General features: G+C 36.0%; 1 protein-coding gene across 1 annotated transcript in view; it reads left to right on the forward strand.

Annotated features, from left to right (window-relative positions):
- The first annotated feature begins 19,092 nt into the window (after positions 1-19,092).
- ofcc1 (orofacial cleft 1 candidate 1) overlaps positions 19,093-23,763 on the forward strand; it is a 180,593-nt gene continuing 175,922 nt past the window's right edge. Inside the window, exon 1 of the mRNA XM_051686771.1 lies at positions 19,093-19,285. Within this exon, the coding sequence (XP_051542731.1) occupies positions 19,093-19,285 (193 nt within the window). The remainder of the gene's footprint in view (positions 19,286-23,763) is intronic.

Consider the following 23,763-nt stretch of genomic DNA (forward strand, 5'->3'; position numbering starts at 1 on the left):
TCTTTGAAGTAGTTTAAGAAATTCAGATTTTTTTTCAAATTGTAATAGTAATTTTTCACATTATTAATGTCCTGACTATACATTGTGATTAGTTGAATACCACTTTGGTGAATAAAAGTACCAATTTCTTTCCATAAGAGCAAAATCTGTAAATTATTCCAAACTTTTGGCCACCAGTGTACATATTTTAATATGTTTATTCAAGTGTTTTATCAAGTATACATTAATGTTTATATTGTAGTACAGGTATCAATATAAGAGGTGACACTCGTGCTATGGCTGATATGAGTTTTATTGAAGACACTTATTTTTACAATCTACAGTCTCAGTGGACAATGCAAGTGAACTGTAATACTTAAATAGTAGGCCTATGCACTTCAAAAAATAAGATTGTAATATAAAAACACAAAATGAGGCTTCAGTAATGATGGGGATGAAATAAACTTTATTGACCATGATAATAATATGCAGAAATATGCAATACAACAATTACAATAAGAAACATTCAATCATTTCTTTGTTAGTAAAGTTATAATAGAGATGGTTACACATCAAACAAATTAATATACATCCCTGTGCTATGAAATCGGTACATCAACTTGAGATGAGCATACATTCATGGGATATACCTTGTACCTATAGTGGCTTTTAGATTTTAAATTGTCTTCTCTGTTTAAACAGACTATAAAAGGGCAATGGAACGTGACAACAACTTGTGCCAGTAGTGATTCTAGCTTGTATGGCGCCCTGGGGGGTAGGGGTCGGATTGTAAATGAGATAGCTGGTGGAGTTCAGGGCACCCACTTGTTTGTGTGGGCGCTACATGCCGCCCCTTTGTTGCCCATGCCTAAATCCGCCACTGACTTGTGCATTAGAAAAAGAAATAATAAAACAGTGGCACACACACACTAAGGGACACACACACTTAGGGAACCTCGAAACTGCAGCAATGTTCTAAAATACTCAGAAGTCATGAATATTAGTCAGCATGTTACAGTAACTTCACCTGAAAAAACTAAACTATTAAAGCATGACAACTGATGTAAGCTTCAACAACACTACCAGAAACATATCACATACCATTTACCATTACAGGTAAACAGTTAAAAACAGTTAAAGGGGGGCCTGGGTATCTCAGCAAGTATTGACACTGACTACCACCCCTGGAGTCATGAGTTCGAATCCAGGGTGTGCTGAGTGACTCCAGCCAGGTCTCCTAAGCAACCAAATTGGCCCGGTTGCTAGGGAGGGTAGAGTCACATGGGGTAAGCTCCTCGTGGTCGCGGTTAGTGGTTCTCACTCTCAATGGGGTGTGTGGTAAGCTGTGCGTGGATCGCAGAGAGTAGCATGAGCCTCCACATGCTGTGAGTCTCCGCGGTGTCATGCACAACAAGCCACGTGATAAGATGCGCGGATTGATGGTCTCAGAAGCGGAGGCAACTGATACTTGTCCTCCGCCACCCGGATTGAGGTGAGTAACCGCACCACCACGATGACCTACTAAGTAGTGGGAATTGGGCATTCCAAATTGGGAGAAAAGGGGATATAAAAAAAATAAAAATAAAAAATAAAACAGTTAGGAATCCATTAGGAGAGTGATTTCACGCCGCAGCTTAACAGCTGTTGTACTCTCTTTCCGCTTCTCGAGCCACAGTCGGACCTTCTTTCTGAGCTTACGGACATGATGTAAACATGCAAGGGCGAATGACATATGTCTGAGATTTCATGCGAAATCTGACCCGACATCCACTTGAAAATCATTAGGGTTAAAAAAAGAATAAGGTTTTGAACATGGATTTTTAAAAAAAAAAAAATTTATGTATTAACTCAATAATTAACATTTGTTAATTGTAAAAAAAGAAATCATACATAGTGCAGATTTAAGGTCATGCTATCTTGTAAATATACTTTGCTGTGTGTTGTGCCTAACAACATTCTTTAGCCTTGACTAAACACAATTTAACACAACATCTCATTCCTTATCACTTAAATGCGTATGTTTATGTACTCACTGATGCTCAGTTTTACTCATTGGAGCGATGCGCAGAGCAGAGGTGAGTGAGTCAGACGTTTGTGCGGTTGAAAAGCTGCTGTCATGCACATTATTTTGAGAGCAACATTTGGCATATAGAAACTAACAGCTTTTACTACCAATTGTCTGGACTTTTTGCTGTATTGCATTTAATAGCCCCTATAAAATATTCATCCTCCCTAACTTAGTAGTTACTGAGAAATCAAATCACCAAATGAGAAACACTGGTTTGAAAAACCATCCATAATCCAATAAGATGCACATGTGGAGGAGCCACAGAGGCCTAGTGCTTTATCAGAGAGAATTATGGGTGCACTGAGCGCTGGTCCGACTTACACACAGTGGGAGACACAGTGAGCAAAAGGCTTTCTCCGCTGCTGACTATTCATTTGACCGAGTTGGTGTGTCTGAGGTGCGAGGGATATCCTGTACCCTTTGCGTTTTCAGGAGGCAGATAGTTTTCACTGTGTTATTTCGAGAAATGTAATTTGAAACAATTACCAATACACGGGTTCGCTTGTTACAACACACATTTCTCCCCATATATACAAAATGCAGATTCAATAGCCTAACATGTTTTACAATGGCACCTGGTGGAGCAGCGTTTAGTGTGAAAAAGTGTTGTTTCACTGTAAGCCACATAGTATGGGAAATCTTTCACATTTTGCCTGGGGTTTGTTTTGCTATTTCTGCAGAAAGTTGTGCAGGCCATGTGAATTACCATGAAGAGTGCAGATAGAAATACTAAACAGACCATATCTGATAGAAATAAATAAACAGGACTTAAACAATAATGGGAAATAATTTGCTTCCTTTTATAATAAATACAGTTTTCTTATACTGGCACTCATTTAGATGCAGCACAAAGATATTAGCCATATATGGAGAGGAAAATAACATGAGATTAAACAATGTTTTTAATTTTTATATATAATAGAATGGATAGCTCCTGTTCTGGTTGCTGATTGGTCAACAGAGTGTTCCAGCCGTGCTTTATGATATAGTAAGAACTATGACGCGAAATACTTGATCACCATGTCACATTGCAGCACTCATATTTGATCTGTATTTTTCAGTGTTGGGTAAGTAACTCAAAAACTAATACACTTAAAATGACTAATTACAGGTGCATCTCAATAAATTAGAATGTCATGGAAAAGTTCATTTATTTCAGTAATTCAACTCAAATTGTGAAACTCGTGTATTAAATAAATTCAGTGCACACAGACTGAAGTAGTTTAAGTCTTTGGTTCTTTTAATTGTGATGATTTTGGCTCACATTTAACAAAAACCCACCAATTCACTATCTCAAAAAATTAGAATACATCATAAGACCAATAAAAAAAACATTTTTAGTGAATTGTTGGCCTTCTGGAAAGTATGTTCATTTACTGTATATGTACTCAATACCTGGTAGGGGCTCCTTTTGCTTTAATTACTGCCTCAATTCGGCGTGGCATGGAGGTGATCAGTTTGTGGCACTGCTGAGGTGGTATGGAAGCCCAGGTTTCTTTGACAGTGGCCTTCAGCTCATCTGCATTTTTTGGTCTCTTGTTTCTCATTTTCCTCTTGACAATACCCCATAGATTCTCTATGGGGTTCAGGTCTGGTGAGTTTACTGGTCAGTCAAGCACACCAACACCATGGTCATTTAACCAACTTTTGGTGCTTTTGGCAGTGTGGGCAGGTGCCAAATCCTGCTGGAAAATGAAATCAGCATCTTTAAAAAGCTGGTCAGCAGAAGGAAGTATGAAGTGCTCCAAAATTTCTTGGTAAACGGGTGCAGTGACTTTGGTTTTCAAAAAACACAATGGACCAACACCAGCAGATGACATTGCACCCCAAATCATCACAGACTGTGGAAACTTAACACTGGACTTCAAGCAACTTGGGCTATGAGCTTCTCCACCCTTCCTCCAGACTCTAGGACCTTGGTTTCCAAATGAAATACAAAACTTGCTCTCATCTGAAAAGAGGACTTTGGACCACTGGGCAACAGTCCAGTTCTTCTTCTCCTTAGCCCAGGTAAGACGCCTCTGACGTTGTCTGTGGTTCAGGAGTGGCTTAACAAGAGGAATACGACAACTGTAGCCAAATTCCTTGATGCCTTGACCCCAGCCTCAGTCCATTCCTTGTGAAGTTCACCCAAATTCTTGAATCGATTTTGCTTGACAATCATAAGGCTGTGGTTCTCTCGGTTGGTTGTGCATCTTTTTCTTCCACACTTTTTCCTTCCACTCAACTTTCTGTTAACATGCTTGGATACAGCACTCTGTGAACAGCCAGCTTCTTTGGCAATGAATGTTTGTGGCTTACCCTCCTTGTGAAGGGTGTCAATGATTGTCTTCTGGACAACTTTCAGATCAGCAGTCTTCCCCATGATTGTGTAGCCTAGTGAACCAAATTGAGAGACCATTTTGAAGGCTCAGAAAACCTTTGCAGGTGTTTTGAGTTGATTAGCTGATTGGCATGTCACCATATTCTAATTTTTTGAGATAGTGAATTGGTGGGTTTTTGTTAAATGTGAGCCAAAATCATCACAATTAAAAGAACCAAAGACTTAAACTACTTCAGTCTGTGTGCAATGAATTTATTTAATACACGAGTTTCACAATTTGAGTTGAATTACTGAAATAAATGAACTTTTCCACGACATTCTAATTTATTGAGATGCACCTGTACTTATCAAAAATTGTAATCTGATTACTGTAATGATTACTTAATTGAAAAGTAAACACAATACTAATTATGTTACTTCTAAGTTACTTCCTAAAACTTTTAATTGAAAGTTGTTGTTTTTTTGCTCAACAAATTCAAAACAATGTCTATATTTCTTCATTGTTCATTGTCGCACACCCTTCCGCAATGACAGAAACACACACACAGACATGCATATGAACATATGAATTCATATTTTAAAAATACATAATACATAAACAGTAGTATTTTAGAAATATGCGTAGCCCAAGTGATGTACTTAAAATTACCTTAATTGAAAGTCAATAACGGTAATCTGATTAGAATAAATTAAGATGTAATTCCTTACACTACATTCTGACTTAAAAAGTAATTTGATTACATTAATTAATTTGAAATCATTACACGCAGCACTGGTAACATTTGTTAAAATAAAACGTGTTCATGAACATTTGTTTTCTTAATATTTTTGTTATGTGCAGTAGTATAAACAACAATAAGACAATCAAAGCTGTGCTATATTACAGCGGTTCAGGACACAGATTTTACATTAAACATCAAGTGGCAATACGACACACCACCAAAATTCTTCATCATACAAAGGTTAAGAAAAATTGCATTAAAATAAAACATTGAAATGTATTAAAGGGATAGTTCACCCCAAAATGAAAATTCATCATTTACTCACCCTCATGCCATCCCAGATGTGTATGACTTTCTTTCTTCTGCAGAACACAAACAAAGATTTTTAGAAGAATATTTCAGCTCTGTAGGTCCATACAATGCAAGTGAATGGTGGCCAGAACTTTGAATCTCAAAAATCACATAAAGGCAGCATAAAAGTAATCCATAAGACTCCAGTGTTTTGATCCATGTCTTCTGAAGCGATATGATAGGTGTGTGAGAAACAGATCAATATTTATGTCAATTTTGACAATTCACATTCTTCGTGCATATTGCCACCTACTAGTCGGGGCTGGTCAAAGGTGGATATTTAAAGTAAAAAAGGACCTAAATATTGATCTATTTCTCACCCACACCTATCATATCGCTTATCATATCGTAAAATATGTTTACGTGTTCTGAAAGTAATGTCACAATATAAAATACTTAGTGGTCTTAAATGAAGGCTTCATTTTCTTTATGCAAATTATAATTGAATTTGTAATTTTTATTTAATTTATTTATTAATAAATTTTGCCTTTATTTCTTTGTTTTTTTATTTGGGGCTAAATATGACCAGGACACCTTCTTGACAGTTTTTGTGATAATCACCCATTGACACATTTCATTACACACTTCAGTACAATTACACACTTCAGCTTGGCTTTGTTTGGAAATAACATACTAACATACTACATATTTTATTTCTGCAGTGTATAGAATTCATACTGCACATTATGCAAATGTTCTGTACCCATGGATTAGCCCATATTTAACATCTCTTTTTTTAACTCATTTATTTATATATTTTATTTTTTTACTGGAATGCGACAAGATATTTTTACCCAAAATGAATGAAATAAAAATACAACATAACCTAACCACTTTTATTTCCTAAATGATAACTGGATACCACTCACTGAATTAAACATATAATGTGATAAAGTCATGTGACTACAACAGAACACACTATTACTGTTTGAAATGTTTAATGTGGAATAATTCTGTTTCACATGTTTTTTTTAATTAATTTTTTGTCAGAATACAGTGTATATTGCACAGTTTTCAGTAAGTAGTAAGCACGTTTTCCATTCTGAACACAGCCCATACCAAATATGTGTAGCTTTTGAAAGCAGCAAAATACTTTTTCCCCCCTTAGTTTTTTAGTGGCAGTTTTCTAAACGACAAAGGATGTTCTGTCATTTTTCAAGGTTCTGTTTTTCCCTCTTAATCAGTTAGCATCAAAGGGGCACACATGCATAAATAATTGGCTAATTCACTTAAAGGGGCCAGCGTAGATTAATTAAGTCTGAATTCTAATTATGTTTTCCTGTTTTCACCATGGTTCACATGGTTGTTGTTCAACATAAAGCTATTAGTTTAATAACAATTAGTATTTTGTGAAAATACATGTTCTAAAAATACACGAAGAAGGAGCTGCGATGAGGGTTTGTACAAAGCAAGCTGGTGCTTTCATCAGCCTCTGTTTCTACACAAATTTACACACAAAACATGAATATACTCTATAAAAGACCAAAATCTTCATTGCCTCGTTTGTGAAACACAAACATTTGCAAGTTCATTGTGTCCTTGAATTATATCTGTGTATTATACAGTCATGGGTAAGTAATTAAAAACAAATCACTATAAATTACTAATTACATCTCTAAAGTTGTTATCAGATTACTGACTTTACTGATCACTTCATCAAAAATAATCAATGAATATATCAATTATCGTATTGCTAATTACTTTAAAGTTACTTTTGAAAACACTTTTCACAGAAAACCTTTTGTTTTTCCACTCAACAAATTCAAAATAATGTGTATATTTCTTTCTATTCTATTTATATTCATCTATAATTTCATTGACTTGTTAGGGGACACGCCCTTAAGATGTCACAGAAACGCAAACATATGTACAGTACATATTATTGTAATCCAAAGTAAAGCACTTTAATTAATTAATTAATTAATTTTTTGAAATTAAGAAACTGTAATCTGATTACAAGAATTATAAATGAAATGGGCTACAATACTTGTATTACTTTACATGTAATTAGATTACAGCAATTAATTACTTTGTAATTAGATTACACAAAAACACTGCTAGTATTCATCTTATTCTGCCCCGCCCCTTTCCCGTGCTCCGTTCTTCCGAATTTTGTCATCTAACTTCCTGTTTGTATAGAAGCTACTTAGAAGAGTCGATCATAATGGATTACGTGTGGGAGCACAAAAAGTATTTTTCAGCAAGAGTTGATGATGTGAGTCTACAGCACCCCTTAACTACGTGAAAATGCTAGTGAGGTGTTTTTTCTGTCACTCTAAATGTTTGTTTTATCTGACACCCACGGAGGTAAATTGGACCTGGCAGATCACATTCAGACAGATATGACACACTGCACTTTTTCATGATACAAGTGTTTTATTTTTTATACGTGTAATTCTCCTTAATTTTAGTATTAAAATGTGTAGTTGATATGAAATTACAGTGAAAGCTTGTATTATTACACATGCAAGTTCAACATTAAAGACAATTACAATTATACTTCTCAAAATTAATTTGTCACCCTACATTTTTTAGAGCCTTAAATGTGATTAAAATAATTGTAAACGGAACATAAAATAAAACATACACTTTCACATGTGTATGTGTGTGTGATTGTGTGTGTGTGTGTGTGTGTGTGTGTGTGTAAACACACATACAGCTAAATTTTGATGTAAATCACACATGCACATAGAAGATATGAGACGCATCCTGTTTCCCATTTTTTATGTTACTTTATTGCATCACCATGGCAACACCATTCGATATATCAAAAATTCATTCACAATTTAGCATCATCAATTTCTTGGCATGATGTCGCCCACATTTGATACCTGTAACATGAATCCCTTAGGAGGAGTATTTCAAATTCTAGAGAATGCATTTTTCAAACAATCCAAAATGTCCGACTTCCCGTTGGGCAGAGCTTATGACTGTCAGCACGAAAGATGTCTGGCTTGATAAGATCTATATATGTACAAAGTTTGGTGACTATAGCTCAAAACGGATGTGCTACAGAGCCCCCCGAACATGCCCATCTTCTAGGTGGCGTTACAGTGCTTGGGCCCTAATAATCCTTAGAAGAACAATAGGGCCTCTGCACTTTCAGTGCTTGTGCCCTAATAATAATACTTAGAAGAACAATAGGTCCTCCGCACTTTCAGTGCTTGGGCCCTAAATAGTTGGGTGATTCTCACAAAAGCTGTCAAGAAAATGTTCTGGTCATATTTAACACCAAATCAGTGGAAAAATGAATGAATAAAAAAAGATTATAATTTTACTTTGCATAAAGAAAAATGGAAAATAAAGCCTACATTAAGCACCATTAAGATTTTTTTGCCATTGTGACACCCATTGCTTTCAGTGCTGATTCTCATTACCGTACTGAAACTTTTTAAAGATAGTTTTTTTTATAATTCAGCTAAACTTAAAGACAATACCAATACATTACTACTATGATGTAATAAATACTTAAAATACATATTTTTTTGTACATTGGGGTACTGAGAATGTCATGTCAATATCAATGTCATGTCAACTGTCATTAAAAAAAAAAAAAAAAAAACTCTAAAATAAATGATAAAATATAAATTCTTATTGTTAATTTTGCTTCTGGAGTAAAATAGGACCAGGACATTTCCTTGACCAGTTTCATGAGAATCACTGTTTTGTGACATGAACTGTAGCATGTCACATTACTGCGCGTGCATAAGCTTAAGGTTAAAGGTCAAAACACACTTCACACAAGTACGCAGACATGAGCACTTGGCCAACACGTGGTCCCGTTGTACGTACATTATGTGCGCTTTTGCATTGCTCTGGTGTTTACAAACCTCAGACCACAAGAGGGCAATAGATTTTTTTAGGTATGACCACGAAACCGGTGCTGTGTCGAAACCAGGAAAATGCTTCCTTCTGAGGCTGTATACGGAGGCAGGGTGAAAATAAGGTGCTTTTCAAACTGTTCGGAGACCAGTTTTCTTAAGCTGTCAGTGAAGCCATTAACTGATTAGGCAGCAAGTCAGCTGCCAACGTTTTCGGATGCAGCCCGGATGTTGTAGATGAGTCGACAGCTGAGGAGTGGGGAGAGACATGGAGAAAAAACAAGTTCATTTGAATGGACTGGGGACAAATAGTCGTACAAAAATAAATAAATAAATAAACTCAAATTGCTGCCCGAGTCTGCCATGACAGTTGTTGATTGAAAAAAGAAAATCCGCTCTAGCACCCCTTGCGTCAACGCTGAGAATGCAGCTCGTACTTGCGTTGTGTTATGAATTGAGCGCTGACACATTTCACAATGCAATGATGTGTGAAATCGAGTATGTTTGTTGCAGCTTTAAGGCCCATAGAGGACAGTGGCTGTCAGCGCATCAGCAGGCTGAGAGAGAGAGAGAGAGAGAGAGAGATTGTAGGCTTGTGTTCTGCAGAAGAAAACAGTCAGACGTAAATGAGGGTTGGCGGTTTCATGAAGCACAATTGCTTGATGGCAGATTGAATGTGACTGCTCTGAACTGGGCAATGATCCGTACAGTATGCAAAATTCACTCTGGTGCTGGTCTGTGCCCACCAGCCCTAACGCGTCCTGGACTGAAGAAGGCATCCATGTGCCCAATTCCTTTCGACAACAATCACATTCTCTTATAAAGCTTTCTCTTGTCAGCCGCTGTAGAGGATTTCTCACTCTTCTCCATGTCGTGTGCGGTGTAGTGGCATCATGTTAATGTTCATTGAAAGAAAACACAAAATCTTTCTTTCTAGCAGTATAGCGAATGCCTCTGGATGTCAGCGTGCCCGTGTTTTCATCTTGTTTTATTGCGTGTTGATGGCAGAGATGAGCGTGAAAAAAACTAGATGAAAAAATATCCAGCCACGTATATTTGTGAAATGTTTATGATATTTAAAGTGTGCAGCAGTTGCTCAGACTTTGGCACACAGCCCTACTGATGAATACCGATCATTACCTTGTTTCATCACAGATCTTAAACAGATATTTACTCATCCTTCTGCACATTTCTGTGTTTACAGCCATAAACAGAGAGAGCAGTATGTGAAGAACACATATTCAGACAGTGAAATTAGATGCATATTATAATTTTTTTTTTTTTTTTACATTTTCTTAACAAACAGTTATTGATCAGACCAACCATTCATGGTTAGTACCATGTTTCAAACCACAGACAAAAAAGTAATCCACTTCATATGAATAATTACTTCTATAAAACTGTAATCAGATTATATTACTGATTGCATCATCAAAATGAATCACATTACTATTTACTTCTAAGTTACTTTCTAAAAAGAATTTTCACTTTTTTTTTTTTTTTTTTGCTCAACATATTCAGAAGTGTCTATTTTCTCCTTGTTCATTGACACGTATCATACACTCAATACAACACATTTTCTTCCCCTATTAGGGGACGCACACCCTTCAGTTGTCACTGAAACACAAACGAAAAAACATTTGAACATAATTCAGGTTTTAAATTCTACATAAAAAATACTGTTTTAGAAATGTGTAACGCAAGTACTGTACTTGAACAAAATTAATTGCAAGTCAGTAAGTCAAGTCGTCATTTTCATTTGTATAGCGCTTTTCACAATATACATCATTTCAAAGCAGCTTTACAGAAAATCATGCATTAACAAAAAAAGAAACTATAATATCTATAAAGTATTAGAGTGATCATTGTGTAGTTTGATTAAATATGATTGTAAATTGTGTATAAAAATTAAATAACTAAATAATACTTGTATTTAGAACCCCTGTGAGCAAGCTGAAGGCGACTGTGGCAAGGAACACAAAACTCCATAAGATGTTGGTTAATGGAGAAAAATAACCTTGGGAGAAACCAGACTCACTGTGGGGGCCAGCTCCCCTCTGGCTAAACAACATGAATATAATGACAATATTAGTTATATGTGTGCAGTGCAAGTCATGGTTTAAAATTTGCAAACTAAGTGTTAAGGTCCAGTGTTTAAAAATATATTTTTTTATTAATTGTTTATGAAATGTAAGATTATTGACTGATGTCTTTGAAGTCCATCCTGGAATAACTGCAGAAGTTCACATAGATGCATTGTCCTTTGTTAGTTGGCTGATGAAGACTTTTGTTGGCAACTAAATTATAGTCTATGTATTCCATTTCAAGAGTGTAGTCCATCAATAGATAAAGGTGATGCAGGCAGAGATCAATGAGGTGCATCGCAGTTCAACCGGCAGGTCATTTCAGTGAGGTTCGATGGGGTCCATCCTAAGTCCAAGGTTCAGGCAGTGGCATATGAAGTATCCGATGTCTTACAGTTGGAATTGGCATCAGTTCATCCTCATGAGTCCATCGTAAAAGACTAAAGCGATGTCTGTCTAGCATCGGCTATAGTTTGTCGACATCACTCAGCGACACATAGCAGTGGAGTCCGACACCAAGCAGGAACGGATCTGGATCTGGCTGGCTCTGGTAACCTCAGGATATGAATCGTGGAAACAAACAGAATAATATTAGCGTAGATGCCATTACATTTTATACAGAGTTATAGATCATGATAGATGTTTCTGGTTCTGGCAGACCTAACTAAAGCAGCCTAATTGTGAGTTGATGGATAAATTAGGTGTTTGCCTAGCTAAACAGATGAGTCTTTAGTCTAGACTTAAACTGTGTGAGTGTGTTTGTGTCCCAAACAGTGTTAGGGAGACTATTCCATAGATTAGGAGCCAAATAGGAAAAGGATCTATCTCCTTTTGTGGATTTTGATATTCTAGGTACTATTAACAAGCCAGAATTTTGTGATCGTATTGAACATGATTGAATATAGCGTATCAGAAGGTCACTTAAGTACTGTGGAGCTAGACCATTTAAATCTTTGAATGTAGTTAATAGAATTTTAAAATTAATATGACATTTAACAGGCAGTCAATGTAACTAGTATCAAATAAAAAATTTAAAAACTAAGTTCTTCACTGTAGAAGACGACGTAACAGTACATCCACAGAGTCAAATTATATTATAGCGTTTTTATATTATTTTTTAGATTTTTGGTTCACTAATTAGTACTTCTGTTTTGTAGGAAATTTCTGGCCATTCAATCTTTGATTTCATTGATACACTCTGCTAATTTGGAGAACTATGAATTTTTGTTGGGTTTAGAAGAAATATAAAGTTGGGTATCATCGGCATAACTGTGGAAACTTATTCCATGATTCTTGATAATATCTCCCAGGGGAATTATGTATAAGGAGAAAAGCAGAGGCCCTAATACTGATCCCTGTGGCACTCCATACTTAACTTTTGTTTGATTTGACAATTCCTCGTTTACACATACAAAGTGGTAGCAGTCTGATAAATAAGACCTAAACCATGCTAATGCAAGTCCACATATGCCAACGTAATTCTCCAACCTATTCAAGAGAATTATGTGATCTAACGTGTCGAAGGCAGCACTAAGATCTAAAAGCACTAGAAGAGAAATGCAGCTGCAAGCAGATGATAAGGGCAAGTCATTTGTAACTCTGATAAGTGTAGTCTCTGTACTGTGATGGTGCCTACATCCTGACTGAAATTATTCATATATACCATTTCTCTGTAGAAATGAACATAGTTGTGAGGACATTATCTTTTCTAGTATTTTCGATATAAATGGTAGATTTGAAATCGGTCTGTAATTAGCCAATTCTCCAGGATCAAGCTGTGGCTTTTTAATAAGCAGTTTGATAACTGCCATTTTAAAGTTTTTTGGGACATGTCTTAGGATAGCGAGGAGTTAATAATATTAAGAAGAGGTTCTGAGATTACAGGGAATCCCTCTTTTAAGAGCTTAGTTGGTATTGGATCTAACATACATGTTGTGGCTTTTGATTTTTTGATATGTTTTGTTAGCTCTTCATGATCTATGACAGCAAAGGATTGAAGTTGCTCGTGAGGAAAATTATGAGACACTGTTTTCTGAAGTGCTTTGACAGTTGATTGCATAGTTCCAGTTTTATTTCTGATTATTTTATCAATTTTATCAGTCAAGAAATTCATGAAGTCATTACTATTGTGCTGCGGCAGAATATCTGGTTCAGTCGATGTTTTATACCTAACCAATTTAGCCACAGTACTGAATAAACACCTAGGATTGTTGTGGTAATTTTCTATGAGTTTGCAAAAATATGCTGACCTGGCAGCTTTTAGTGCCATTATCCTTCCATGCACCGCAAAATACCTCTAATTTTGTGTGTGTGATCATTGTACCATGGTGCAGGGCTTTTAACTTTAATTTTCTTTAATCGAACGGGGGCGACACTATCAAGAAGAATGTATTTATATTTTCTGTTATTACATCAAGTTCTTCTAGACTTTTTGGCTTTCTGATTATGTGAGAATTCTGGAAGATTATTAGTGAAGCTATCTTTGTTAGCTTGTGGTCGAAAGAAAAGTTCTACCTGAATGATAGCATGCTGTAGACAAGGTAATGATCTGAGATATCATCGCTCTGTGGTAGAATTTCTATTGTATCAACATCAACTCCATATGACAGAATTAAATCTAGCGTATGATTATGGCGATGAGTTGGTCCTGTCACATTTTGTCTGACTCGAGAGTTGAGAATATCTGTAAATGCTAATCCAATGTGTTGTTTTAATTATCTATATGAATGTTGAAGTCACCAACAATTAAAGCTCTATCTACATTAACAACTATATCTGATATAAAATTTGCAAATTCACCAAGAAAATCTGAGTACGGCTTGGGTGATCGATATACTGTAGCAAGGGCAAAAGATGACAGAGATTTTTTTTTTTATTATATATATATATCTGATGGTGTCACATTAAGCATTATTAGTTCAAAATACTTAAACTTCTATCCTGTCCTCTGAGTAACACTAAAACTTAATTGTAAATTGTAGCAATTTACATCCTCCTCGACCCTTCAGATGAGGCTCATGTTTATAACAATAACCTCAGGGAGTAGATTCATTTAAACTAATATATTCATCTGGTTTAAGCCAGGTGTCAGTCAAACAGAGCACATACAAACTAAGATCTGTAATAATGTAATTTACAATTAGTGTTTTGGTAGAAAGGGATCTAATGTTTAGTAGCCCTACCTTTATATGATGTTTATCTTCAAATATGTTTTTTTTTTTTTTTTCTCAAGTTTGACCTTAATCAGATTTTTTCTAAATGATTTAGTGAGAGTTTTGTGTTTGGTAGTTCGGAGAACAGACACAGTCTCTATGTGATATATAGGTGATACTGTCTCTGTGTGTTGTAGTTTATGTGACCTGTGTGACATCTCAAGGCAGCTATCAGACATTCGTATTAACCATTTGTCTGCTTCCTGACCTGGGCCCTAGTTAGTCAAAAACTATCACTATTAAGACTATGAGCCAAATTACTAGAGAGGAGAGCGGCACCTTCCCTGGAGGGATAGAGTCCGTCTCTCTTTAGCAGGTCAGGTCTACCCCAAAAACTCTTCCAATCGTCTATAAATCCTATGCTATTCTCCGGACACCACTCAGATATCCAGCCTCTCAGTGACACTAATATACTATAAACCTCTTCACCACAATGAGCAGGGAGGGGGCCAGAGCATATTACAATGTCTGACATTGTTTTTGCAAGTTCACACACCTCTTTAACATTATCTTTAGTGCTCTCCGACTGGCGAAGCTGGACATTGTTAGTGTCGACATGAATAACAATAGAAAATCTACATTTAGCATTAGCCAGCACTTGTAAATTTGATCTGATTTCAGACGCTCGAGTCCCCGAAATGCATTTAACAATGGTTGCTGGAGTCTCTATTTCTACGTTCCTTACAATAGAATCACCAGTTATTAAGGTTCTTTCAACATGATTCTCAGTGGGTGTATCGCTGAGTGGGGAGAATCGATTGGAAACCCTAACAGGAATGAGAGAGTGGTGTCGTTTTGCTGAGCGAGTATGCCGCCCGGAAGTCACCCAAACATCCTGCAGCGGGGCCTCTACAATCGGAACCAAAGTGTGTGTGTTGCTCGCTGTACTACCCCATCCGAAACATTATCTACAGGCTTCTCTTTCTCACTGACCTCCACTAGCATTCGGATGCTTGTCTCTAACTCATTAACCTTCTCCATCAGCCTGACTAATTCCTTACATTTATCACATGTGAATCCATCACTGCTGAAGGAAGATGCTATAGTAAACATTTGGCATGCAATGCAGGAAGAAATAACATGAGCTGATGCCAAGACATACCGCAATTGTTTGTTGTTGTTGTTATGGTTGTTCTTGAGTGGCGAGGGTTTGAGATCGATGTGGTTCGATGTGGTCCCTAATCAGTAGATGTTTGAGATTGATGCAATAATCTGTGTAAAACACAGTGGAGAAAATGAATGCACGCAGTCGAGACGCGAGATGTAGACAAGCATAAAAAAATAAAAAAAATAAATAAATGGGTACACAGAGTTAAATACAAGCAGTTGAAACTGTAGAAAAGCAGAAAACCCCGAAGCATGCGGTAAAATCGCAAAGGATAAAACGTTGAACATATAAGAATAAGAATAAGAAATGCTAAGCAGGCTAGCAAGCTACTAACACTCGTGCAGCGTTCCAACAGCAATCCAGAGCAGAACCAGGAAGCCGAACTGTAAACGGATAACTAGAATAAACTACTTTTTTGTCAAGAAGTAATTAGATTACAGTAACCAATGTCTTTGTTATCAGATTACACACCCAACACCCTCATGACATTTGAGAGGAACGTACCTTTAACAGTTCAAGCGCAAAATAGTAACTGTAAACTTTGGTTAGGGTAACTCAAAATATGTATACTACCAACAGTAAATTATATGTGATATACTTTTTGGCAATATGCTTTGTTTGTCAAAATTAAGGGAAAACAGGTGCAAAAGGATTTTTATAAGACATTTTATTATGTTTATAAGTTTGTAAATTATAAGACACTCAAGACATATTTGCTTAGATCTTTGATTATCAGTGCACATCTTAAATTCTCATTCGACAAACAGGATAAAATGTATTTTATTTTTGTGTGGTCTGACTTGTATAACCTGTGCTAAAAGCAACTACAAAAATTATTACATTAGACTATGTATTTCTGCAACAAAGTATAGCTACTTTTTTGTGTTTATCCCAGATATGGTTGCAGTAGTTTTGGCAAGGTTTTCTAAAAATAGCTTTACTACTGGTGTGTTAGCTGGCCTATAATCACTGTAGAAAAATGTGAATATACCAATTACAAAGGACTACATGTTTCTGCAACACATTTGTAGCTACTTATTTGTGTTTGAGTTAGTTGCAGGTTAGGTTGTTATACCTTTAGCACCATGAAATGCAGAACTACTGTAACAAGATGACCTTAAAGAAGCTTCATTAATGCTGTGTTAGCTTGACTATTTGCATGCTGTTGATAGATGTGCTTTACAAAGCAAACAAAGTCACTGACATTCACATACCTTTACAACTGTACAGCACATGTGCAGAAATTCATCAGGGGAAACAAAGGAATATGACAATGCCAGTGTGACAACTACAAAATGTAATTAAAGAGATTTGTTACTGAAAGATAATTGAAATCCACTAGTGTAAGAGAGCACTGGAATTATAATATGAAATGTTGAATTGGGAAGGATAATTATGTGTCATTGTGCTTTTGGCAAAATCATTATTTGCTTATTTCTCAAGTGGTGGCCCAATTATAACTTGTAAATTTCCATGCGGGACATGCACCAAAACGTGCAGAAAAGACAAGGTTGCATCCATTCTAAAATGACTATACATCAGAATAATTATAATAAAAGAAAGAAAGAAAAAAAAAGAGTTAATTGACACTTTTAAAATTTCTGGTCAGTTTTACCATCTCCCTGTTGGAGAAATTGATTTGAAGACAGTGGGGGTGGGGGGGGGGGGGGGAGCAAATGGCTTTTAAATAAGTTACAATTAGATTAGCATTAATCTCAGCAGTGCAAATGAATGTGTGGCTTTAGGGCTTGTTGGATGTTAAAGCAGATTTCTAAAGTCTGCACAGATTGGAATGTGTCCTGCTCCACTTTAATTGCGCTGTCATGTCGGATGAAAAACATTTCCCACTTACACTGCTGTCTTTAACATGTTGCTTAATGTTTTCTGCATTTGTACGCTCTCTTGATATGTAACACTGTGTTTATCGCTCTAATCTGTGCCATTCAGGGCCATTTACATATGGGAGATTTAAATACTGCATTGACACATCTTGGCGTTGTGCATCAATGCTAAGATGCTTTGTTTTTATTTTTTATTTTTTTGACAAAAAACATGAAAGATTTAAATAATTAAAAATGATTTACTTTATGTAAATGATTTTTTTATCTTGTTGTTGAATAACATACAATACATGGTTACATTTTAAATCAATATATAACTTTTTAAAACAACACGATTTCTCGTTGATGCTTTGTGTGATTCAAATGACTACTTGAGCTATACACATTAAGTACAAATCAAGTTTTGTTCTCACACTAACACTATTACATTTTCATAATGTTTACAATCAATACAATCTTTCTTTTTTGGCAGACTCATCAAAATATATTTTCATTAAACGTGTACATGTCACATTTTACTAACTATATTCTGATTTTGTCATCTCTTTGTATAGAGACTTGTTGTTCACATCATACATACATTGTTCACATTCACTGCTACAGTGAAGCGTTTTTCAGTCTGATATGTTGGTATTCTTAATTTAAGAGCTCAAATGTAATCCTGTAGTAATAATGGATATTTCCAAGAGAATAAAAACAGTTTAGCCTGAGCAGCTACAACCAAAATTTTCACTTTGAATTCTCAACCTTTTTTCATGGACTTTCGTTTTGAAGTAAAGTGCATGAGATCCTTCTTTACGTTTTAAATTGTGTGCACTGTTTCTCATCCTATTTTCATCCTTGTGTGTTTGAACCGTCATGCTGTGTGCAATGTGCTTATCATGATTTGCATATTCATGCGCACAGCAAATCTCCAACATTTTCACATAGCACATGTTTTTTGGAGGGGAAAACATGGTTCGGAGATGTGGGGGAGGGTGTTTGGGGGAGATATTGGACATTTTAAGTATTTTAATGTGACCTTCATCAGGCATTCATGTCAACTTATCTATTTATGATTCCAGTTCCTTCCACTCCTGTTGTTCAATTAGCGCTTGACCCCTTTAGCAGCACTGTAAATTAAATGACATTTTCGTGTCGTCCCATATTCAAAATACTGCGTTAGTTGCGGATCAGAAATGATGATCTTCATTCTGCGGCTAATTTATTCATTTAACAATTCCCCTCCAGAAGTTACAGCAGAAGGCTCTGGAGCAACCTGAGCAGAAGAAATCCAAGTCGGCTGAATTTCTGATGGGTGAGTCCCGCGCGATGAGTTATTGCTCATAATTTGTGTAAGGATTAATTAACTAATTACAGACAAATGGCTCTGGGCTAAATTTTGCTCTTGCTTGTCAGGGCGCAATTTGTAATTATTTTAATCATTTCTTCTTCTCCTTCGTCTTCTTCAGCTTCTCTCTTTCTCCCTTTTTTCCTCGGTGTGATTTGGGTTTAATTTGAACATCGTTGTGTTTCTGTGTCATTCTGGGAGGGAGGAATCACTATGAGGATTTTTCTCTTGTCATTAAATGCGCCGTGGAATAATGCGACTCCCTGACCTTCTCCTATGCACTCTGTCTGCAGCGGAAGGCAAGGAGGATAGAGGCATGATGGAGGGCGCTGTGAATCCTGCGTTCCATGAGGACCTGGAGGTGCAGAGCGAGATGAGAGGTGGCATGCATGATAGCACCCTTGCGGCTCAGCGACAGCACATGCAGGCCGGGATTGCAGCACGAGGTGAAGCTTCAGTCTTCATTACAGTCAGGCTGTTGTAAGCCAGGCCCGACTGCACATTCCACCACAGCCTGTCCCGACAGGTATCCTGGTGTAGGATGGTTGCATCTGCACATGATGCAGGAGAGGTCTGTGTATCAAACAGTTAAAACATGCTGAATTACTCGAAGTTACATACTTGAAGAATGCAGTTTAGATCTTGACAGAAACTCTATTTTTACATTTCGGCATTCTGCGGCCTTCTTTCCAAGTTATTAGAATTAGAATGAAATAAAAGAAAGCTATTTTTTTTTTTTTTCATGAGAGTACACTGTGCTAATAAACTTTGAAATGAGATAGAAATGAGTGCATTAACATGCACATCAATATGCTGATAACTAACAAAAATCAGCTTATTAAAAAAAATCTGACGACGCAAGAAAACCACATTTACATGAGATTAGAAATCATCATTGTTCTCTGCTTTTGACGTCAGAATGTAAACAGTCATGTGCACAACATTTGTGCACATTGCATAAGCCAGAAAGAACATCTGTAAACACATTCTTGACACAAAAATGAGGATGTCTGTTTGATAGATTACCACAGCTTCTTGCTAACACAATCAGCACCAGACAGGTAAACCCTCACAAGAGCGTGTGGTGTGGGCAATAAAAGGATTCAAAAGTTATTCAAACAGCTTTCTGTGAAATGCTTTGTATTTGTGGTGCTTGATTTCATGAAAAATTATCAAATGAAATAATAATGTTATTAAGGGGTTACCAGCATTTATAACTGTTTCTGATCACTGCCTGACAGATTTTCTTGGTAATTCAATCCATAATTCAGACCAATGACTCGACTGATTCATTAAAAAGAACTGCACCAACCAAGCAATTCTTTCATGTTTGTTTTTGTGTTCAGTAATCAAGGACAACTCAATAGACAGTTGTGTTGACTATTTACTGTCAAAATATTATTCTGCACCACCCAGTCTTTCTCTGTATCTCTGCCACATTCAAGGCAAACTACCTTTTTTTTTTTAACTTCATGGTGCTGCAGATTAAAAAGTGGTGTAGCACAATAAGTAGTTAAGTAATGTTTTTCCAAGCCTTTTCTGATTAAATTCAGCTAAATTAATACTAATGAACAGCACTTTGGCCAAAAGGGTGAGTTTACTATAATTAAAAAACACTAGTTTAACTGTTCCTCAAATAATAGGTAACTTTATAGAAAACCCAGTGCAGTGTTGGTTTACTGATCATGTGTAGAGAGCAAATAAGCAGTTTGTGCATTTAATCATCTAAACAAAGACATTATCACAACAAGGGAAACATATTGATATAAGCTTACAGGTTATCCTATATTCTGTCCCAAATTATATCTCTAAGACACAGCAAGAGAAATATAATATTAATTTATGGAAGAGTGTTTTGCTTTCATGTTGAATGTGGAGATATTATTGTCTCTAACTTACAGCAAAAAGAAAAGTGAAGACACAAGCAAATCTGAGTGATACACCACAGAGTAAAAATAAAAAAAAAAAAACAACAGCAGAGCATGACAGTTTTACACATCACCTTTAGAATGAACTACATTATATTCAACTATAGTTATAGTGGTATACTAAATATTAAATGTAGATTTTTATTGATTTAAAGACATCAATAAACAGAAGAGATTTATGGTGGACTGCAGTTTTTGTGCTTCATGTTTATGGTGTCTATGCCTGTGGCTGAGCACTAGTTATTTAATTATTTCCAATTTATATATATATATATATATATATATATATATATATATATATATATATATATATACTGTATATACACAAGTTGGAGTGTAGATTTGAGACAGCTGCCGTCTGTTAGTGTTGTGAAAGCACACTGGAACCAACTTGGAGTGTGTTTTAGCTGGCAGGCATATTCCCGCATGTAAATAATTCAAATGATTATCAAATTCAAGCTGAGATCAAACCTCAGCCTTCGCTTATGCATAATTTCAAACATAAAACCGCTGTGTTCAATTCCTTTGATAAATACTACATCGACATTCATTTCACACTGCAAAAGAGAAAAAAAAAATGAACAGATTTCTTTGTCCGTATTAGAAGCTGTCTGCCTTCACTGTTTTCGTAAATCAGCATGTAGTTGTATGAGAATGTATTTACTTATAAGTAAGATAATGGCATGCTTCCCCCACCCCGAATTTCTCAGATAAACACTATTATTCTGGCAGCATCAGACTGTATTGGAGTGCTGCATTATTGACAGCGTGCATGGAGAACAGAGGAGAGTTTGATTAAGGACAAGAAGCCCTGGAAGATGGCCAGACAGTTTAGGTAAATCAAAGATAAGATTCAAAGACACCATGCCAGAGACCGCCAACGTTATGCAAATGTGAATGTGCAGACCCGACCATTCCAGCAAAAAACATATTGAAGCCAAATGTTTAAACTGTGGAAAAGCGTAACTTTAAGACTCAAGTCACTTCAGTTTATTTGATAGGTGAAATGTTGGGCGTTCACACTGACAGCGATTAAATCGCTGGAGGTTGAACTATATCAGGAGGCGGATCACTGCCTTCACTCTCATTGGTGTCACATCACTGCTTATTTGCATACAGTTTAACTTTGCTCAACTTTTTCACATCACCAATGATCACTCTGACTCAATTTGCTGGAAACATAGACAGTATAAAAGGAGGGGATGGAAAACTCGTAGACAAATAAATAGGACAAATCACAACACTCAAACTGGCTGCTATAGAAATAAATTCCAGCCTATAACTTAAAAGAGCATTTTTAGAGACATTGCCTTTTTGTTTGGTTATATTTTTCACATATTTTTACTCTAGAACACGCATTAGTTGGACCAGGCTGAACTTTACATTTAGGTAAATGTAAATGTTTTATACCATTGCTTATTTGACACAAATAAATGAAACGTAATCTTGAAAAACAGTTTTGGAAATGTCAGTCTTTTCCCATTCAGGTAGAGAGAAGCTGTGCTGTATGTTTACTGTCCTTATAAAAAATAATGGTAACAATATTCATTAATGTTCCCTTTGTTAAGGGTTTATAAAGGGGTTTAATAATGACTAATAACAAATGCATGTTAAATAATTAACGTGCTTTTAACAGCATGCACAAAAAGGGTGACTTTCATGCAATGCCTGCCAAATAGTGAGACATATTACCTGATGTTATAAATGCTTAATAACACTTAATCAACATTTAAAACCTTTGAAAATTTTCCTTAATGTAAAGTGGACAAATATGAAGCATTTATTAAGGAGTTGTCAACATTGCAAACCTGTACATAAAGCCTGATGACCATTAAACCATACTGAACTTTATTATATGATATCTGCTGTGAATGTGAAGAGCTGAAAAGTGTGTTTACAGAGGACTTTAGATAACTAGGACTAGGTCAATTAGGCAAACACTCGGAGAAGCACCATTCTTTTCACATCAACGTGACAAGTGACAACACAAGTGAGTCAAGACACTACAGTCATTAATATAAACACAAAATGACATTATCCGTCCTTTTAATATCACTAGTCTGTTTTTGCTGCATTGTGAAATAAATCATAAATAGGGGCACTTTACGTTGTGTTTTATAAAGTGCATTTATAAAGCATTTATTATTATTATTATTATTATTATTATTATTATTATTATTATTATTATTTAAATGTTCACTATTTGGCAAGTATTTGAAAAGTCTTTTTATTCGTGTTTTTATAACTACATATCAATGATTTATAATGCATTTGTATATGACTTATAATCTTTATTAAACCTCTTTACAAACCCACAAACAATTTTGTTTGTCAACAAACCCACTTGTTAATCAACCATTAACAAATGGATGATTAATGTAAAAAATTAACAAAATAGCTGCCCAAGGGTGTTTGCAAGATGGTCGCCAAGAAAGCCCGAACTTGTCAACTCTCAATGAAAACAAATGACTTTAGGTCATTGTGTTGCTGCAAATCCCTGTCAGTGTGAACGCCTCTTGACTGGTTGCCACTTTTTCATAATGCAGATGAAATTCTTGCATTCTTTATACAGATGGATTCCTCAGGTACATCTTCCACAGCTTCTGAAGACATTTTCAAGATGCAAATGGATGTCCCTTATTAAACGACACATGTAGGTTTTGAGTACTGAAGACAACAGAGCAGTTCCTATTTAATAGAAATAACCCCTCAAGCTGCTGGCTGTCTATAAAACTCTGGCAAAAAGCTTTGATTCCCAAGGGTCAGTGATTGCTAATAAGAAGTCAATGGGATACAGCGTTTGCTCTGTCACCCCCTCTCTGACCGATGACCCTGGAGCAGTGTTAGGGTATTGTCTTTGAAATCCAGGGCTCTTTGGCTTGTACGCATTTCTTATTAGTTCGTTTGAACACAGGTAACATATGGCAGGTTGCGTTTAAGAGACTGGCTGTGCTGACCTTTCCTAGTATGCTAATTAGGCCCCTGAGCAACGTCGG

The sequence above is a fragment of the Myxocyprinus asiaticus genome, chromosome 44 (assembly GCF_019703515.2).
Source record: "Myxocyprinus asiaticus isolate MX2 ecotype Aquarium Trade chromosome 44, UBuf_Myxa_2, whole genome shotgun sequence".
NCBI classification, from domain to species: domain Eukaryota; kingdom Metazoa; phylum Chordata; class Actinopteri; order Cypriniformes; family Catostomidae; genus Myxocyprinus; species Myxocyprinus asiaticus.